The sequence below is a fragment of the Quercus lobata genome, chromosome 5, assembly GCF_001633185.2.
Source record: "Quercus lobata isolate SW786 chromosome 5, ValleyOak3.0 Primary Assembly, whole genome shotgun sequence".
Taxonomy (NCBI): domain Eukaryota; kingdom Viridiplantae; phylum Streptophyta; class Magnoliopsida; order Fagales; family Fagaceae; genus Quercus; species Quercus lobata.
The window spans coordinates 14,037,884-14,058,413 of NC_044908.1; the positions used below are offsets into that span (position 1 = coordinate 14,037,884).

The 20,530-nt window shown below is 33.9% G+C and overlaps 2 protein-coding genes across 2 annotated transcripts; both read left to right on the forward strand.

Moving 5' to 3' along the window:
• Positions 1 to 992: 992 nt before the first annotated feature.
• Positions 993 to 1,451, forward strand: LOC115990009. The gene has a single exon (XM_031113872.1). It carries the CDS (start codon positions 993 to 995, stop codon positions 1,449 to 1,451), a length of 459 nt encoding a protein of 152 aa, XP_030969732.1.
• A 7,043-nt stretch (positions 1,452 to 8,494) lies between these two features.
• Positions 8,495 to 18,738, forward strand: LOC115989338 (receptor-like protein 56). Its single transcript, XM_031113006.1, has 6 exons — positions 8,495 to 8,963; positions 14,671 to 14,823; positions 15,126 to 15,200; positions 15,309 to 15,455; positions 16,265 to 18,121; positions 18,273 to 18,738. Exons 1-6 carry the CDS (start codon positions 8,576 to 8,578, stop codon positions 18,644 to 18,646), a joined length of 2,994 nt encoding a protein of 997 aa, XP_030968866.1. The 5' UTR covers positions 8,495 to 8,575; the 3' UTR covers positions 18,647 to 18,738.
• Positions 18,739 to 20,530: the final 1,792 nt, after the last annotated feature.

A 20,530-nucleotide genomic window follows, 5' to 3' on the forward strand; every position in this document is an offset into this window, starting at 1 on the left:
CACCACATAGAAGGGGCATACTCCCTCAACGGTTCCAGCAGCCAACCTTTGCCGTTTACAACGGTAGAACAGACCCTGTGGAACATGTGAGCCAGTTCAACCAAAGGATGACTGTCCATTCTAGGAACGAGGCGCTGACGTGAAAGGTCTTCCCGTCTAGCTTGGGACCGATGGCGATGAGGTGGTTTAATGGTCTGAAGAAGAACTCCATCGACTCGTATAGGCAGCTGACCTAAGCTTTTGGCTCCCGCTTCGTTACGAACTGCAGAGCCCCTTAGCCTTTAAGCGCTTTGTTGTCGTTATCTATACATGATGGAGAAACCTTAAAGGCCTACTCGGACAGATATTGGGAGACGTACAATGAAATGGAAGACAACTTTGATGACGTTGCCATTATCACTTTTAAAAACAGTCTCTCAGCCGATCACTACCTGCAGAAGTCTCTGACTGGTAAGCCCGCCACCAGTATACATCAACTGATGGATCGGATCGACAAGTACAAGCGAATGAAGGAAGACCAGTTACAGGGAAGAGGAAAAGAGAAGGTTATCCCTCAAGAGAGGAGGGATTTCAGGTTGGACCGGTATGGCAGCAACCACCCGAAGAGGGACTTAGTAGGGCAACCCGGAACAACCAATGCGCGAACTGTCAATGCCGTGCTCCGAGAACCAGTGCATTGGGTTTTAGAGAAAATTAAGAACGAGCCATACTTTAGGTGGCCAAATAAGATGGCGGGAGAGCCCTCGAAGTGTGATAAGAACCTTTATTGCCAATACCACCACAACCATGGCCACACTACGAAGAACTGCAAGAACCTCTGGAACCACCTAGACCAGCTAGTCCAGGAAAGGAGGCTAAAGCACCTTCTGCATCATTCTAGCAGTCACCAAGGCCATCAAGAGGCCAGGAGGGATGCCGCCCCAAGGCCACCCACAGGAATGATCAGCGTAATCGTGGCCGCGCCAGGGAGAACAGGCACTCGCCTTGCATGAATGTTATCGGTGGCTCCACTGCCTGTCGAGGAATCCCAACCAGGGCCGAAGAGGGCCAGGATGAGCTTTCGTCCCGTTATAAGCTTTTCAGAGGAAGATAAGATCAGGACCATCCAACCCCACGATGATGCATTGCTAATCACCCTCCGAATCGGGGACTACGATGTGAAAAGGGTAATGGTGGATGGCGGCAGTGCGACTGAGGTTATGTATCCCGACCTATACAAGGGGCTGGGGTTAAAGCTGGAGGACTTGATGCCCTACAACTCCCCTCTGATGAGCTTCGACGGGAAGCTTGTCATTCCAAAGGGCATGATTAGGCTGCCTATCCAGACCGGCTCGGAAATAGTGGAGGTGAACTTCATCGTGGTGGACACCTACTCTCCCTATACAACCATTGTCGGTAGGCCCTGGCTCCATACCTTAGGGGCTGTCACTTCCTTGTTGCACCAAAAGTGAAATTCCCGTTAGGGGGCCAAGTCTTGGAAATCCGTGGTTGCCAACCCACAGCGAGGCAATGCGTGGTAGCGGCTGTCTCACATCGGCTTGACGTGGGGTCCTCGGCCTCCGCTGAAGAGAATTTATAGCAACTAAAGACTCCGGTTTTGCCCCCTAACACAACCACCGGGGAGGCGAAATGTGAGGACCTGGAAGAGGTGGTCATTAATGACGACTGGAAGAAGTTCCTCCGAGTAGGGGCTCGGCTGCCCCTCCAGGAGAAACAAAAACTGATTGAGTTCCTAAAAAGAAATATTAACGTGTTTGCATGGGATGCCTGCAACACCCCCGGGATCGACCCAGCCTTCATCTGCCACCACCTCAATGTCAACCCGACCATCATTCCCAAGAAGCAACCACCCCGTCGCCCGTCAAAAGAGCATACCAACGCGATTAGAGATGAAGTGGCGAAGCTTAAACTTGCTGGGGCTATCAAAGAAGTGTTTTACCCCGAATGGCTTAAACGGACCCCTAATGTAATATTCTATATCTTCATATCTTGATTCTTGATCTTTTTCTACAAACTCAGTTAGTCAATCTGAAATTTTTCTTTGTTGATTCCCTTCCATTCCCAGCTACGAGAGGTAATCTTCTTCCCCTTTCTGCCTTTCTGAAAATAAAAATGATGACTTTTCCATTTAGGCAAAAATAGCTTGTGTCTGTAGTTTGAGTTTGACATGAAACTCGAGTTTAAGAAAATTGAGTACCATAAAAAATACCGCACCAAACTGTGGTACTTGAGGTCATTGCAATGTGTTACTTGAGTTTACGGTACTCAAGTATTATGTAAGAACAATTCCCACTTCCACGGCACTCACACAATCAACAATTGTAGCTGTGTGCTTGCACTCACGTAGTCATCAATTGTGGTTGTCTCACACAATTTGTGGCTTTGGATTTCTCTTTTTTTCTTTCTTTTGTCAGGGTCACGCAGAAAAATATAGTGAAAAAGGTACCGAAAGAATTTGAAACAATAAGTTATATATGTGGCACGTTGCTAAATATATATATATTTTATGGGTGCTAAATATTTTTTAAATCAGTAATAAAATACTAATAATTTCGTTACCCTTCTATTTATTTAGCCTAAGTTATATTATTTTTTAGTTTATTTCACTGCATAATTGTTTGATGAGAGTCCCATCATGGGACATGTTTTTTTGCTATGATAGAATCCTTTTCTGCCCCTCTCTTAAATGGACCCTTTTCTGCAATGGTAGGACACGTTTTTTGCCTTAAAATTTAGCCATAGGGTGATAGAGTACAGGCTGGACTCTGGACATCTCACATCTGCTGACTGCTGATCTGCGCTGCTGCAGAGGCGCACAGCAGCACAGGCTGCACAGTGCAGCCCATAGTTATACAACACAGTAGAGGTGTGCAGAAAACCTACCGACCCATCAAACCCGATCCAACCCAACCCGACCCACCGGGTTGGGTCGGTTTTTAAGGCTTGGTGGGTTGGGTTGGGTTACAAAAATTTTTTTGATGGCGGGTCGGGTTGGGTTTGGGTCATAAAATTACAAACCCGCCAAACCCAACCCGACCCACCCATATTTAATATATATTTAAAATATATTTTATATTTAATAATTTTTTTAAATCAATTGTAGGGCACTTATATATATATATATATATATATATATATATATTATATTTAATAATTTTATAAAAAAAAACAGCTGTAGAGCAGCATTTCCTCAGTTTCTCCTACTAATACTAATTTAATATATATATAAAATATATTATATAATTAATAAATTTTTTCAAATAGACAATTCTTCCTATCCTATATAAAAGTCAATTAGTTCATACAAATCCTAATAAATTACTGTTATTGTTTAATCATTAGTGTTGTTTGCCTTTAAGGAGTTATATTGATACTAACCTTTAGGTTTTTTTAATATATTAATATATATATATATATATTTTTTTTTCTACTCAATTTAATAATAATAATAATAAAAATTTGTCAAACCCATGGGTTCAACCCGACCCAACCCGACCTATGTGGGTTGGGTTGGGTTGCGTTGGACTTATGTGATGGGTTGGGTAGGGTTGAATTTTTTTTGACCCACCATGGTGGGTTGGGTCAAAAAATCCCTTCAACCCGACCCAACCCGACCCATGCACACCCCTACAACACAGTTTCTCACTCTTTTTTTTTTTTTTTTTTAATCTGAACGCGGTTTCTCACTTTATTCATTATTATACCTGTGAGTACACAACTCGCCATTAAGCAGTTATTGTCCGCTTTGGGGAGCCAGTCCCTCACGGTTTTGTCACGAAGGGGTGGGAGCCGAGGAGTATTGCCATGAAGTGATTTACACCTAGGCTCACCCAAGTCCCACATCGCCTAAGTAACCCTCCCACTCATGGTTTATATTATACTACACATGTGTAGTAGTGGTACACTCATGGTTGCTCCAGAAGCTTATAAACCATGAGTGGGAGGGTTACTTAGGCGATGTGGGACTTGGGTGAGCCTAGGTGTAAATCACTTCATGGCAATACTCCTCGGCTCCCACCCCTTCGTGACAAAACCGTGAGGGACTGGCTCCCCAAAGCGGACAATAACTGCTTAATGGCGAGTTGTGTACTCACAATACCAATTAATAATTAATAATTTATTGTGTATTATATTCACTTATTTGTATTATAGTGACACTAATTTATTGAATTATATATTAAATTAATTTTTATTTATGTAAGTTTAGACTTTGAAATAGTCACAGTTATAAAAAAATTGCAATAACATGGTTTTATTGTTGTATACTTTAAATTTTATTTTTTTTGTTAAATTATCATTTTTAATTATAAATTATGTTTTATTTATTTATAAATATTTTCTCATTATATATATTTTCTCATTAAATAAAAAAATTTAATATATATATTATTTAATTAATATTTAAATATAAAAAGACTCCATTTTAAATTTCCGTTTAAAATTGTTGAGCCGGCACTGTTATCAAAATTGTTAATTTCTTACCATCATGATTCATGGATACGCAAATTTTCATAAAAGTCATGATACAATTAATTCCCCTACAACACGTCAGATAAAATTCGAGCCATTCAACAAATTCTGCCAGTCAATTCCGCGCGTTTGGAGTGGCAGGACAAAAATCAAGTCTTCTATTTCTGTTCTTTTCCTCTTTTTCTTTTTTCTGCTTTGACCCATTGTCCATGCACATGGTTCCGTTTGAATTGAGATTATTGTTTTTGAAATTGAAAACTGAAAATACTGTAATAAAATAATTTTTAAATGTGTGAATAGTATCGTAAGACCTATTTTTAATATTTTTTAGTATATAAACAGTGATAAACAGTGTTACTACAGTGCATTACAGTGCTTATTATCCCTGGAACACGTGAAGTGAGGAAAAAAAAAAAAAATAAAAAAAACGCAGCTTGGATTCAGCGAAAAACGCTGAATCCAAACGGCCTCCCAAACGCCCTCATGATCTTCATTTTTCTCCTCTGTGTTCTGTCATCTATGTCAAATGGTTGGTTGCTATGTAAATGTATCATTGTACGATCTTTCAATTTCCTTCTCTCTCCCTTCACGTTCACGTGAATTTTCTTTTAAGTGTTAGATACGTTGATTGATTAGGATTACAGTTGGTCAATATTTTATTGGCCAAGATTCTCAAAAAATATATATATATATATATATTTTTTTTTTTTTTGAGAAAGTCAATATATATATTATTGGTCAACATATTTGGCTGTGACATGGATTTGAATTCATATTCTTAATAAATTAGATGAGTTCTAATTTTAATATATATATATATATATATATATCAGAGACAGAGCTGTTATTAAAATATTTCATTTTTCATTCTGTTAATCAAATTGAAATGAGGTTGGATATGGAATTCACTATATGGTTAATAAAACCCTGTAAATTTTCTTAATATTAACACTTAACAATTAATTAATATCACTTATATCTTCCTCTCAAAAAATATATATCACTTATGTCAAAAAAAAAAAATATATGGTGCAGCTGTGCAGCGCACCCAACAACTAACACATAAGCTCCGTTTAGATTGAGTTTATTTTTGCTGAAATTGAAAATTGAAATTGAAAATACTGTAGCAAAATAATTTTTAAATGTGTAAATAGTATCGTGAGACTCATTTTTAATGAAAAAGTTACTAAAAAATGAAATTTATGGATCCGTAAACAATACACGAATACACTGTTCACACATTGAAAGTCAACAAAACCAGCTTTAAAAAAAATAATAAAAAAAAAAAGGGCTAAAACGCAGACGCATTTTAGCCCAATTCAAACGCTACCATAGGGAACAACTTTGACCAGAAAATTTTAAGATTCTTAAATCTCTGCATCTAAGTTACAATAAATTTAAAAGGGAACAACTTTGACGAGAAAATTTTAAGATTCTTAAATCTCTGCATCTAAGTTACAATAACATGTTGTCTCTTTCTAGCAAAGGCACTTGCAAATCTGAATTTTCTTCATCAAAAATACCATGAAAAAGTTTAGATATAACTGAAATCTTATGACTAATATTTACTTGACATATACTCTCTTCGGGTTAATAGATACAAATGACAGTAGTAGTATGCCTTCAATATTCAATGATCATTTTAACTGAAATTTTTTTATTTCAAAATAGAGTTTTTTTTTTTTCAATAAATAATAATACTTATTAAAATACACACAAAAATAATAATTAAAAAAATATGTTATTAAAAAAAAAAAGTTACTTTCTCTTAGTGTGAAAAACCCTCCATCAAAATCAAATAAGGTACCAAAAAATAAATGGACGCCTACTTTGGTTGGTGGGTGAGTGCAGTGGTACCATGCTAGCGGAAACTAAATGGGTTTTGTTTGGTTGGTTAGTAGTGAACAAACATTACATTTTGTCGATCACAATAAACTGAAGGGACTAAATCACAATATTGCATAAGAAAAGGGACTAAGGGAGGGGTAAATAGCAAAAATGTGACTGAAGGAAAAGCCAGAAACTTCGTAGAAATCACCTCCCAGGAGTAGGACTCCCAAAAAGCAAAACAAAAAGAATAGTACTCATCCCAAAAAAAAAAAAAAAAAAAAAAAAACAAAAAGATTAGTACTTATCTCATAGAGTGACAGTACACGTGTCACATATTATTCGATCAGTGGGCCCAGCGTAGGAAAAAGACACACCTATTTTATCTTGAACAAAGTTTCCTCCAAAAATTATTCTTATCGACTTTTTTCTATACATTTCTATCAATTTTTTAGGTAAATACAAAAATTTAGTTGTGGTTAATTTTTTGGTTATACCTTCACTCTTTTTGTTAACATTGCACATGTATTAAACCTTATTCTCTCAATTTCTTTTCCTTAACTGTTATTTTTAATTTTTCTCCATAACTTTTTTATTTTTTAATAGGAACTTATCTGTAACTTTGAGTTTATGTATTAGTTTATATATTTTTTCTTTTTGATACTTCATTTGAGTTACATTTTATTTGGTCTTTATTACATCTGGTTGGTTATTTGATCTTCTTGGGTAATTAAGCAAGTTTAATCTTTCAATCTCTTTTTTCTTTATGTGAAAAATTGCATAGGTTTTATATATATATATATATATATATATATATATTTATATATATATGTATGGTAATAGGATCTGAACCTTCTTGAGGCAGCAAATGAACCAACTAGATTTGCTAAAGATGAAAACGATATACACATATGGCCAGAGGATGTCTTCCCAATAATTTGAAATTAGGTTCTTGAATTAACATTTTTTGTATTTAATTTTCTTATTCTTTGTAAGGCATTGACTTTATTGCATGTGTTTTTTGATAAAGTTTATGATAGTTTTTTTTTTTTTTTTTTTAAGGGTTTAATATGGTATTTCATTGTGATTATCAATATGTATTTTAAGAGTTTTAATCGGTAACATATATTCTTTCATGAATATAAATTAAAGAGAAATTTTTGAGAAAAAAGAAATACACATGAAAATAGTAATATTAGTGTTTTAAACTAAATTTATAATATATTATATGTAAGGACACGATTTCGTAACGAACCGTAACAGTGTTGGGTTCGCACGTAAAAAGGCCCAAACAATATCATTTGTAGAGCGTGGGTTTGAAAGGCTAGGCCTTGGTCACCAGGCGGTGGGTTTTTCGTGGTGTTCATACATGGTTCAGTTTTCTTCACCCCTAGAGTCTTTCTCCTGGAGGTGGGCTGGGAAAAAAGGCCAAAAACCAGAGCCTCCCAGCCCACCTCCAGGAGAAAGACTTTAGGGGTGAAGAAAACTGAACCATGTATGAACACCACGAAAAACCCACCGCCTGGCGACCAAGGCCTAGCCTTTCAAACCCACGCTCTACAAATGATATTGTTTGGGTCTTTTTACGTGCGAACCCAACACTGTTACGGTTCGTTACGAAATCGTGTCCTTACATTATATAATTAGAGTACAATTACAAAAGGGCCTAACTTTTGTAATTGTAAATTAGGATTATAAATAGCAAACACCAGACACAAACAATCAATATGGGATAAACATCCCTACTTTTTTTTGAATAAATAATAATACTTATTAAAACACGTATGAAAATATGCTACTTTCATCATTATGCTTAATAATAATTACATTAGCATCATTTTCCAAAATAAATAAAGCTAATACTTCTAAATAAAAAAAAAAAAAAAAATAAAGCTAATCAAATAAAAAGTATAACAGAGATTTGTTTGAATGCGAGCCCATTAAAACAGAAAATAATAAAATAGAAAGTACCGATTAGTGATTTATGAATAAACAAAGAGTAGAGCCCGCCTTCACCCAAAAAAGATGTAGAGCCCACATGAAAGTTCAAAGACGCCAATTACGCCTACATACTGCCCACGAGATTATTATGCCCAAAGACTTAACGAAAAGTTTATCATATAAATTATGGATTTAAATATGAAAAATTTCCAACTTCTCGATTCTCAAAAAAAAAAAAAAAAAAAAAAAAAAAAAACTTCCAACTTCTCTATATAAAGGCAATGGACTTATAACTTTCTTGTCTTGGGTACTTACACAGAAGTTGGTTTAGTTATAAATGAAAGTAGGTGTTTCACAAAATTTCTCAATGGGGTGGCCTTTAGTGAAGTCTTTGCTGTGGGCTTTACTACTCTTTGTTCAAATTCATGAGCATAGAGCTTGTATTGAGGAAGAGAGGATGAGTCTCCTAGAATTGAAAGCATTTATAAAATCCCACACTAATTATGACATTCTTCCAACATGGGTTTATGAGACAAAGAGTGAGTGTTGTAGTTGGGAGCGGGTCAACTGTAGCACCACCACTGGTCACATGATCAATCTCACGCTCTCCGATATAAACCAAGGGGAGAGTTGGTTCCTAAACATGTCCCTGTTGCAGCCTTTTAAGGAGCTAAGAATTCTTGATTTATCTAAAAACGGAATTGCTGGTTGGTTGGGAAATGAAGGTACGTGAGCCTTTGCTTCTACCATCATACGACCCACTCCAAAAACACACACACACACACTCATTTATGCTTAATATAGGAAAGGCTTTGGACCATGGTAATTAGATTTGATTACATATCCCAAATCAAATTAAAAATATTATAGTTGGACGACTTCTCTCAATTTGACTAATGGAATTTATTTTAGAGGAGTCATTTTAATCATTAGATTAGATATAAATTCTCATTCATAGATACAATGATTATGAACCAAAATTTTAAACTAAGGAAATCATTTTTCTTATCAAAAAATTATTTTGGCTGATTTTGTTAGAGCATGGGAATAGCTACTGTAATATTCGTTAGCTAGCAGTTGGAAGTTATAAATTTAAGATGGTAATGACAGATTTTTCTTAATTGATAAATTGGTCCTCTTAATAAAAAAGCATTACAAGCCTACAAAGCTCTAGCAGTTGCACATTATATTTAACTACTGTGTACGTAGCTACGTGTTTATGCACCGTATAATTAAAAATAATCATAATTATTCGGTTCAAATTATACTGTTTTTTAGAAGTTGAAGTTATATATGACATTAGCTTGCACTTTTTTCTTTAAACCATAAAATTTCTAAAATATATAGTTTCTCATTATATATATATATATATATAAAAAATTTAGAATTCAATTAGTTTTAAACTTTTCAGTTTTTGCATCCAAGAATTCACTTATCATAAAAATTTAAAACTTAGATAGACATATGGTGAAGAATTGGACTCTAATTAAATTCTAATTTATAATATAATTAAATTTAGACTCTTCAATTTTTACGCACAATAATTCACCTATACAAAATTAAAAGTTAAATAAGATGCGTGTCTCAAAATTGAGAATCCAATTAAAATTTAATTGAATTTTCTTTGATTTTGGCTATATATATATATATATATATATAGATATTGATGAAATAAAATTCTCAAATAAAAAACAAATTGAAAATTAGAGTCGGACATCGTTTTTGTTGGACCTTAGTCGAAGTAATGAATCATCATTGTGTCAGCTATTTTTGCAGCATTGACAGTGCAACTGGGACAGCGCTCTATCCTATTCGCTTATTATTGTTTTCTTGGATGTTTATACCACGTTTGAAACATGCAAAGCCAAGTAATGTATCGGTGTTAATGCTAAATTTTCATTTTTCATCTTTTTTATTTATTTTTTATTTTTATAGATAATTTAGAACATGATTGCATGTAACTTTCATAAGAGGTGTTTTTATGAAGTTTTAGTGATCATACTTGCACCAACATCTTGATTTAACATTTAATATTTATTGTAATTGCTTTTTTCCATTTGTATTTCTTTGTTTCGATCATGGTTAAGCCGGACCAAAGGCAAAACTGGATTTGCCTCCAGTTCCCGGTTTTTGACTGATTTTCCTAGTTATTCCTTGGTTATTTTCGGTTTTTACCTGACCGGACTGACATCTGATTCTCGATTAAACCAGTTGGTCGGTCAAATTTGTAAAACAATGGTTTCGATACTAGGTGTGCACAAGAGAATAATTAATTGCTAAGACTATTTAATTTAATAATCAACTCAATACCAAATAAAAATTCTTTGATTGAAGATTTTAACTAAATTCCAAAACAAAATCCATTAACTTACCACTAAGACCATTTTCATATGTATTGCTTTTTTTGAACATGTTAATTAAATATTTTGACAAATTAGCCTCGAAATTCAAAAATAGATCCAAATTCAGATTTTAATTGAAGATTTAGGGGATATGAATTAGTGAGAATGATTCCAAATGCAGTGGTTTTGGGGTTAAATATAACATCAAAACTCTACTTTTCTTTACCTTCTTTTAACTATCATGGTTGGAAAAATCCCATTATATTTTATCTATAGCATATTTGTTTATAATACTAAAAACAAAAAAAAACAAAAACCAAAAACAAAAAGGAAATTTCTTCTTTATTTGTTATAATATATAGAGAACAAAAAATTTCATATTATCAAAATCTTGAACAGAAACGAATGAACACAACATTTTTACTAGTTACAAAAAGATACAATATGAATGTAAAAAAATAATTAAAAAAAAAAAAAACTCTTTTCTTTTGGTCGGTTTTGGAAAGGATAAGATAAATGAATTTTTTAAAATTAAAAGTTTAATAAATTTTAAATGAAATATTCTTACGAAAAAATACCATGTTATACTACTTTGGGTTTTTTTTTTTTTTTTTTTTTTTTTTTTTTTTGGGTTTAAAGGATATATCATTGAACAAAACTAACCAGCGAAAATGTGTAACTAACCATAATTTTCCAACTATATAGTTAGCAGTTTCGGTTCCCAAACTATATTATTTACTAGCATTTCGAGTCTAAGAGACTTGATTTTGGCCTATAAATTGAGTCTCAAAGACTCAATTTCTATGGTTTGATATGACATTCTCTTTCTACTTGGAAATTAAGTCTCTAAAACTCGATTTATAAACCAAAAAAATTTAAAAAAATTTTAAGTCTCATGTATAAGCTGAAATACTCAAAAACGAAGTTAAGAAATCCCAAACACGTCAATCTCAATCCTAGAGACTCAGATCAGATTGAGAGAAAGAGCTCACCCCACCAACGCGGCCTGGGGCTCGTGCGGTGGTTTGAAGCCGATCTGAAGCCACCCACTCCGAACTCGATCTTGTTTTATTTTTATTTTTTTTCTCTAGGTTCTTCTGGTGGTTCCTCTCTGATTTGTTCTTATTTATAGGGGTTATAAATCGAGTCTTAAAGACTCGATTTCCATGTGGTCGTTACATGGAAAAATATGCCACATCGGATGTAATTAGAGCATGGAAATTGAGTCTTTGAGACTCGATTTATAGGCCAAAATCGAGTTTTATAGACTCGAGATGCTAGTAAATGATATAGTTTGAGAATCGAAACTACTAACTATATAGTTGAAAAATTATGGTTAAATTCTCATTTTCGCCAAACTAACCGGCCTCTAAAATAGAGGAAACAACCCGATCATACAAGACTCCAGCCGCATCAAGGCTGAGAAGAAGAGCTACATCAGAAGGGAGTTTAGGAAAAATAGAAAAATTCTGCCTTAGGAGTGCACCCTGTCTAGCGAGGGCATCCGCACATTTGTTTCCCTCTCTATAACAATGTTGGATCCTAACTATGGGAATACTTCTCATGCTATTCCTACAGTCAGCCACCAATACATCAATATCATTAGGATTATTCAAATCTTTCTTTAAGAGGTCTACAACTAGTTTAGGGTTGAGTTCAATCACTACTGCTGGAAGCTTGAGAGTAATACATAATCTGATGTCATCTCTAAAAGCCCAAAGTTCAGCTGCTACACTAGTTGTACTCCCGATTGCACGAGCAAAGCCCTTCACCCAATCATCTTTCTCGTTTCTAATAAGACCACCTCCACCAGCCAGACCGGGATTACCCAAAGAGGAGCCATCTATATTCAGCTTAAACTAGTTTGGAGGAGGGTAATGCCATCGAACCTGAGTAACGTGCTTAGTTTGAATCTGCTTCCCACTGATACCAAGGTAGAGAAATTCCGTTGCTTTGGCTAAAGTAGTAGCTTTAAGGTTCTGATGGGTGTGAGCTCTTTCAAAGACAATATTGTTTCGGTGAAGCCAAAGACTTCAGAGAGCAAAAGGAAATAGGATGCTCCATTCAATGCACGAAAAAATGCTGGTCTTGGAGCTTTGGTAGTTTTGCTTCAGCCAGCTAACTAGGTTAGCTCCATAGAACAAACACCTTTGAAAAGGAGGACTAAGGGAGGTCCAGAAGCTTTGTGACATGGGGCAATCCCTTAAGGTGTGGATAATTGTTTCAGGAGCATTGTTGCACATGGGGCAGAGAAAAGGAACATCCATACCTCTTTTAGACAAAATGGCTCAAACCGGAATACTATGGTGGTAGCATTGCAAGAAAGCACTTAATCTTTGGTAAGGATTGTACTTTCCACACCCACTCCCCTCTGAACATTCGGTCTGCCTCATAGTTATCTTCACAATTAGCCAGGCGGTATGCCTCCTTAAGCTTGAAATCACCATTGGGGGATGAAATCCATCAAAGTCAGTCTCCACTTTGGTTAGAAAAAGGTAAGGGGGTGGCCTTCATTTCCAGTTTGATGTATGAAGGCATCTCAAAAGATAATCCCTCCCAATTCCACCCAAAGAAACCAGAGATGTCTTTCACCATGAGATATTTCTCACCTTTTTTCAGAGGACCTGATATCAAGCTTCGCAAAGTGCCAATGTTTAGCCACTTGTCAAACCAAAGAGATAAGAGACTATCCTTACCAGCTAACCATTTGGAACCTTTTGAAAATATGTCCTCTCCTTTTTTAAGGCCAGCCCAGGTAGGGGAACGATAGGAAAACCTTGTTGAATTCCTTGAAGTTCTTCCACATCTACGGTATTTGTTTGTCAACACTCTCACCCAAATTCCTTGAATTCCATAGCATTTTATTTTAAAAAATCATGCCATGCACGGGTTGAAAGCTAGTTATATGTAACATGTGAATATTACTGCTTTCAATATTTTTTTTTTTAAAAAATCCACATTTTAAACATGGTGTATATAGGGGGGAGATTGGTGTACCAAATTCATCCCTTCTGAAATCCAAATCTTTTAGTTATATTGTTGAAGTACCTATGTTGTAATAACAGATAACAGCTTTGAGTTTGATTCATATGCTTATATATAAAAGTAATTTTGAACAGTAAGTTGTCAACTTATATTCTTTTAAAATACAATTTGATGATCTAATTTGAATTTCACATTGTAGCTTTTGAAGTGATCCCCCTAAATAAAAAAGGAAGTGATATTGAGAATCTTATAAAGGGGTAGAGGGAATGAGATTTTTGAAAAACTTATAATACAGTACACACTCAAAAAGCTTCAACTCTTAAAATGGTAGTACAAGGCTTACAATGTGGGAACTTACCTAGTTAATAATTTTTTGATAGATAAACACAAAAACTTACAATACGATACACGCCACAAAATGACTTAACTCTATTTTGGTTTTTTTAAAAGTCAAAAGGGCCTAACTCTTTAAACGTGTAAGGCAAATAATTATTTTAGTTTTCCTTTGGTTATTGAATAATTGCTTACACATAGTATTTAATTTATTGCTTTTACTTGTGTGTTATGATCAACAAACCAGTTCTCAAGAACACGAATTGAAGACAATGACTTCCAATCGTTGCAAATAGTTAATAAATAAATTGCATTTTATATCATTCATCACTTGTATTTTCTTACAAATAAATGTTTGTAAAATTATATTGTAATATGTTACATATTTTAATATTTTCCCTTGCTCATGCTTTCTCACTAATTGATAATTGCTACTATTACCGGTGCTTTATCTTTTCTTTAACGGCTACTACCAACATGGCAACACCTATAACGTTTGGGCTTTTAACATAGACTTGGTCTCTGGCTTCATAAATAAGAAGGGCATATACAATTGCCAAAAATTCATATTTATATGATAAGAGCACAATCATAAAACTTCGCACTAATCCAAAAAACAAAAAGGATGGATAGGGCTGTGTGGTAATGACTGTTCCAGAAAACATATTTGATTCTTTATAGCCCAATTAATCAATGCATTTTTTTTCTTGTTTTACAATTATTGTGCTAATGCATAACATGATGTGACACGTTTTCCTTTTTTTGTTTTCAGAATCTGATTGCTTGTCTAAACTGAGAAAGCTAACACACTTAAATTTAGCGTGGAACAACTTTGACAACAAAATTTTAAGATCCTTAGGTGCCCTCCCAGTTCTTAAATCTTTGGATTTAAGTTGGAATAATATCTGGCCTCTTTCTAGCAAAGGTACGTGTATATCTGAATTTTCTTCGCAAGAATACTATGAAAAAGTTTACACAAAACTGAAATCTAATAACCAATATTTACTCTCTTCTTGTTAAAAGGCACAAAATGCTTCAGTGCAATAACTGATCCTTTTGATATATACAAATGATAGTAGTAGTATGCCTTCAATATTCAAAGAGCATTTTAACCGAAATTTTGTCCATTCCAATATGAAAGTGTTAAGTTCTACTAGATCTTTCTTCTGTACTATTGGTTTCAAGCTTATACATGAAATTTTGAATATCTCTTCACCGGTGACGTAGAACTGGTTTATCTAAGCAACTTGGAGGTCCTTATCTTGCAGAATTGTAGCCTTAATGGAAGCCTACCATTCAAGGGTAAACATTCCAACATCTATTTTTATTGAATTTCCCTCAATTAATCTCCTTAATGGAAGCCATTTTAAATACTTTCTCCTAACTTACTGTCATCAATTTTCCTGGTAGATATGGCAAATTTCAGCAGTTTGAAGATTTTAGATTTGAGTTATAATGATTTCACTGGAAGCATTACTCCATATATCGGAGCGTTATCTTCTCTCAAGGCTATATCATTACTTTTTAATAGACTCAATGGAACTTTAAGCACTCCAGGTGAGAATCTACAATGAAATCAGTCATTTACAATTTTGATTAGGAGTGTGAGAACAATTGAAAGAGAATGGTTAGTAATTTGATATAGATCAATCCTTATTTGCTGCAACTTGGAAGCATAACATTTGACCATCCACTTTTCTGAGTGTAGAAATTATTATACTCCCCTCTGCGCCACACCCCCCCACCCCAAAAACAAAAAAAATCATTTTAGTCCCACGGGACCGACTCTAACCTTTGTTAATTCATAATTGAGCCAATCTGCCTAAGGCAGCCGTATAGAATAAGGTCCCATAATTTTGGCCCTATAGTAGTACAATATTATATTTTGTAACAATTTTAAATAAATTATGTCACCTAATTATTATTATTATTTTTTTGAAAAGTGACAAAGCTTAGCCACTCTTTTTCTATTTCACATCTAAACTTATCTCCTACCTAAAATCAATTATAACAAAAAAATTAGGAGCATTAGACATAATATCAATAATAAATAAGTTTTTAACAAAACTTGAATACAATTCTTTTCGAAAGAAAAAATTTGAATACAAAAATTTAATTAGTAATTTTTCATCTAAAAAACAATAGTAACGAATTTGAAGTTAAAACTTATAATATAGAAATTTATATAAATAATATTAAATTGATATCGAAATATAAGAGAATATTTGACTTAAAATTGTCTTCTTAAGCTTCAAATCTTATTGAGGCAATAGCGTGATTTCTTATATTAATTAGGTTGTGTTGTTGATTCTTTCGGTGGCACAAGTTTAGGATAGACACCGCTAATCTTTTATTGCTTTTGACAGAGTTTTGTGCGCTGAAGAAACTTGAAGAGATAGAGCTTGCTGGTAATGGCTTTGAAGGGATGCTTCCTCCATGCCTAAACAATTTGACATCTCTTTCGTACTTAGATATAGCTATCAACCGGTTCAATGGAAACTTGTCTTCATCTCCAATAGCCAGCCTAACATCCCTTGAGTACATTGATTTGAGTTATAATCTTTTTGAAGGTTTATTCTCATTCAGTTTATTTGCTAATCACTCCAAGCTTAAGGTGATTCACTTTTTGAGTGATAACAACAAACTTGTTATAGAGAATGAGAATCACAGTTGGGACCCTTTGTTTCAATTAAAGGTCTTAAAACTGTCTAATTGTAGTCTCAACAACCCTATCGACAACTTTCCTAAGTTTCTCTTGGACCAACATGAATTGGAAGTCGTTGATATATCTCACTGTAAGTTGAATGGAAGCTTCCCCATATGGTTGCTTGAAAACAATACTGAACTACAACTATTAAATTTTCGAAATAACTCTTTCACGGGTGAGTTTCATTTGCCATCAGATCACTACATGAATCTTCGCTGGTTGGATCTCTCAGACAATCACTTTGATGGGAAACTTCAAGAAAATATCGGAAAGAGGATTCCAAAAATAACATATCTAAATATATCCCAAAATCAATTTGAAGGTAATCTTCCATCCTCAATAGGTGACATGAGTAATTTATGGCTTTTGGACTTGTCCTTCAATAATTTTTCTGGAGAGGTACCAATGGAATTGGTTGCCAAATGCACTTTCTTGAAATTTTTGAGGTTATCTAATAATAACTTTCATGGTGAAATTTTCTCAAAGCACTTCAACCTATCCTTGTATTCTTTAGAATTGCAAAATAATAATTTCACAGGCACTCTTCCAGTTGTACCCCTAAATGTCTGGATGGCCCTAAATATTAGGAACAACCACATGACAGGTACAATTCCTCTATGGATAGTAAATCAAAGTATGTCACCATGGGGTGTTGTTGACTTGAGTAGCAACTCATTCGAAGGCCGGATTCCATGTGGACTACCTTCATCTCGTATAATAAACCTTTCTCATAACTTGTTTTCAGGATCGTTACCTTCTTGCTTGAATCTATGGGATGTTAGGCACCTACTTTTGGAAGGGAACAAACTCACAGGGTCATTACCAAAAGCTATTCTCAATTCATCATCTCTTATGACATTAGACATTAGAGATAATCGCTTTATTGGCAGCATCCCTGATGAAATTGTTGGACTTTCTGAGTTAAAAGTGCTTTCATTAAGTGGCAATTATTTTAGTGGTGTGATTTTAAAGCGACTGTGTCAGTTAAAGAGGATAGACATAATGGATCTTTCCAATAACTCTTTTTCTGGGACAATACCGTACTGCTTTAATAATATATCCTTTGGGAAGCTAGCATCTAGTGATTTTTTTTATACATCTGGCTTTGCTTTTGGGATAGGAGGTTTACCCTTTCCATATAAATCTCTTCTAAATAGGGATTTTCAAATTAAAGAGTCATCTTTGGACTTCTATGAACAAGTTGAGATTGAGATTGTGACGAAATATAGGCCTGACTTGTACAAGGGTCTCAACCTTAATTTGATGTCTGCATTGGATTTGTCATTAAACAAGCTAATAGGAGAAATCCCACCAAAGCTAGGACAATTATCTTCACTTCATGGACTAAACTTGTCTCACAATCAGTTGACAGGTCCTATTCCAAAATCGTTCTCAAATTTGACTCAATTAGAGAGTTTAGACCTTTCTCACAACAATTTGAGTGGAGAAATTCCTTCGACATTGATTGATATAAACTCTCTTGCTGTTTTCAATGTGTCTCACAACAACTTATCAGGTAAACTTCTAGACTTCAAAATTGTTCTCAAATTTGACTTAATTAGAGAGTTTAGTCCTTTCTCACAACAATCTGAGTAGGGAAATTCCTTCGACATTGATTGATATAAACTCTCTTGCTGTTTTCAATGTGTCTCACAACAACTAATCAGGTAAACTTCCAGACTTCAAAGCACAATTTGGAACATTTGAAAAGAGTAGCTATGGAGGAAATCCATTTCTTTGCGGTCCACCACTAGAGAAAAGTTGCACTGAGAAAGAGGAGTCACCTCAATCACCGCAAAAATCTTCAAAGGCAAGTGGGGGAAAACGTTATGAAGGTGATCTTCTATTCTTCTATGCAAGTTTTGGGGTATCATACATTATTTTCTTTTTGGGTGTGATCAGTATTCTTTATATTAATCCTCATTGGCGGCAACGATGCTTTAACTTGGTTGAGGATCGAATGTACTGGTGTTACCATTTTGCTCTAAATTCTCAAAAGCTGATAAACCGTACGTGTATTAGATATACTCTATTTACATAGAAATCGTTGGTGATAGTATTGATACATACCTGTGTATGTGTATGTTTGGTTATGAATAATGGTTATCATGCTCTATTATGGAGGAGTTCACTTGCACCTTTTCATTTGTATTGAAATTCTTGTCACTAGGCAATGTTATAATTTCATTTTAAAATAACTTGTGGAATGTTTTTTTACATGTATTTATTTTTTTTGTATACAATATCATTTACATTTTGAAAATAGTTACAATTATATTATATTTCATGAGGAAAGAAAAAAAAGAGCATACAATCTAAATTGGCAGAATTATTATATGATTATTTTGTTGATATATTAAGATATGACATATCACTTCAATGAATTGACAATTATTTAAGTACTAGCCCTGTGGCCTAACAATTGAGGCATGGTTCTTTGAAAAAGATTATACAATTTTTTCATGGAGTGATTAACCAACATTTTCAATTAAACTAAACACTAAAAAAAGAGCCAAGAGTCTTGTAACTCAACTGATTGTCACATCATGGTGTTTCTAATGAAGACATCCTTGGTTCAAATTACCCCCTCTCCACATCATATATATATGTGTGTGTGTGTGTGCTTGCGCGCGCGCTCGCGTGCTAAAAAATGAAATAAAATACATTTTGATCCCTAAAAATTGAAATAAAATACATTTTCCAAGAGCAAAGATGTGATACCGAAAACAAGCGTACTCAATTCCAACTTATAATGGCATTTGCATAAGGTATGCTAAAATAGCATAAAACCCAAAATATAACTAATAAAGCCTAAAATCACTTGCATCAGATCAAGAACTAGTTATGCAAAATAGGATTTTCCTACTGTGCTTGTCCAAATTTAGTAGGCACTGTAAAATATGCAAATCTATTTCAATTTTATGAGTGGAAAAAGAGAAATGAATAAAAAGATTAAGAAAATTTGACATTTTAATGAAATAAAGTATATAATAAATAATCAAATATGAGTGTTTTAAAAAATGGTTGGCTAAATAAAAAGTAGGTTTTTATTTTAAAATAAAAGGTAACTTTTGTATACATTGGTATGAATGATCTAAGAACTACTAATATGGAAAATCTTTTCACAGTTCGTTGGTGTAATAAATCAATAATTCTAGGATTACAATTTTTACCACACCTTTACTTACAATTATCCTATATGATTGATTGTGAGCCATGGAGAAAAAATTGTAAGTATATATGAAAATGACAAACAACTAATCATAGTCTATCACAGAGAATAATTGTGAGAAAGATTGTGGTCCCAAAATAAATGTAATTAATTATTAATGGTAAACATAGAATGCCTGTTAGAATAGCCTTTTTACATTAGAACACCTGGCTTTATTTTCTTCACTGGGGTGGTGGGAGGGGGGATTGGCATCTAGAAAAGATTCTATTCCACCTTAATTGGTACTTTGATTTGGGCAAGAGGGTTCAGGATTTTCAGGTGATTAATGACAAGTAGTACATTTTTTTTAGGTGATTTTGTGTTACGATATTTGATCCAGTCCATGAAAACCCATCAATCTAAAATTGAAAGCACATGTTTATAGCCAATAGTCTGTTATTGACTATTCAATTGAAATCGGGGCAGGGACTAAGGTAATGGGAAATAGGAAGGGGCAGACAGCTACTGTGTCAGACAGTATTGCATGGGGCAAAGCTCTCTCTCTCTCAGCAGCTTATTTTGGATAATTTTTTTTTTTTTAGAATGTTATTTTGGATAATTTATTTATATAAAGTTTATCAAAAAAATTATAATTTTTAATAATTTTTATATTAAATTTATTTCAAAATATTAAAATTTATTTTAGTTTAAAATAAATAAATAAAAGTTATATTATTTTAATATATATATATATATATATTAGTTAAAAATCCA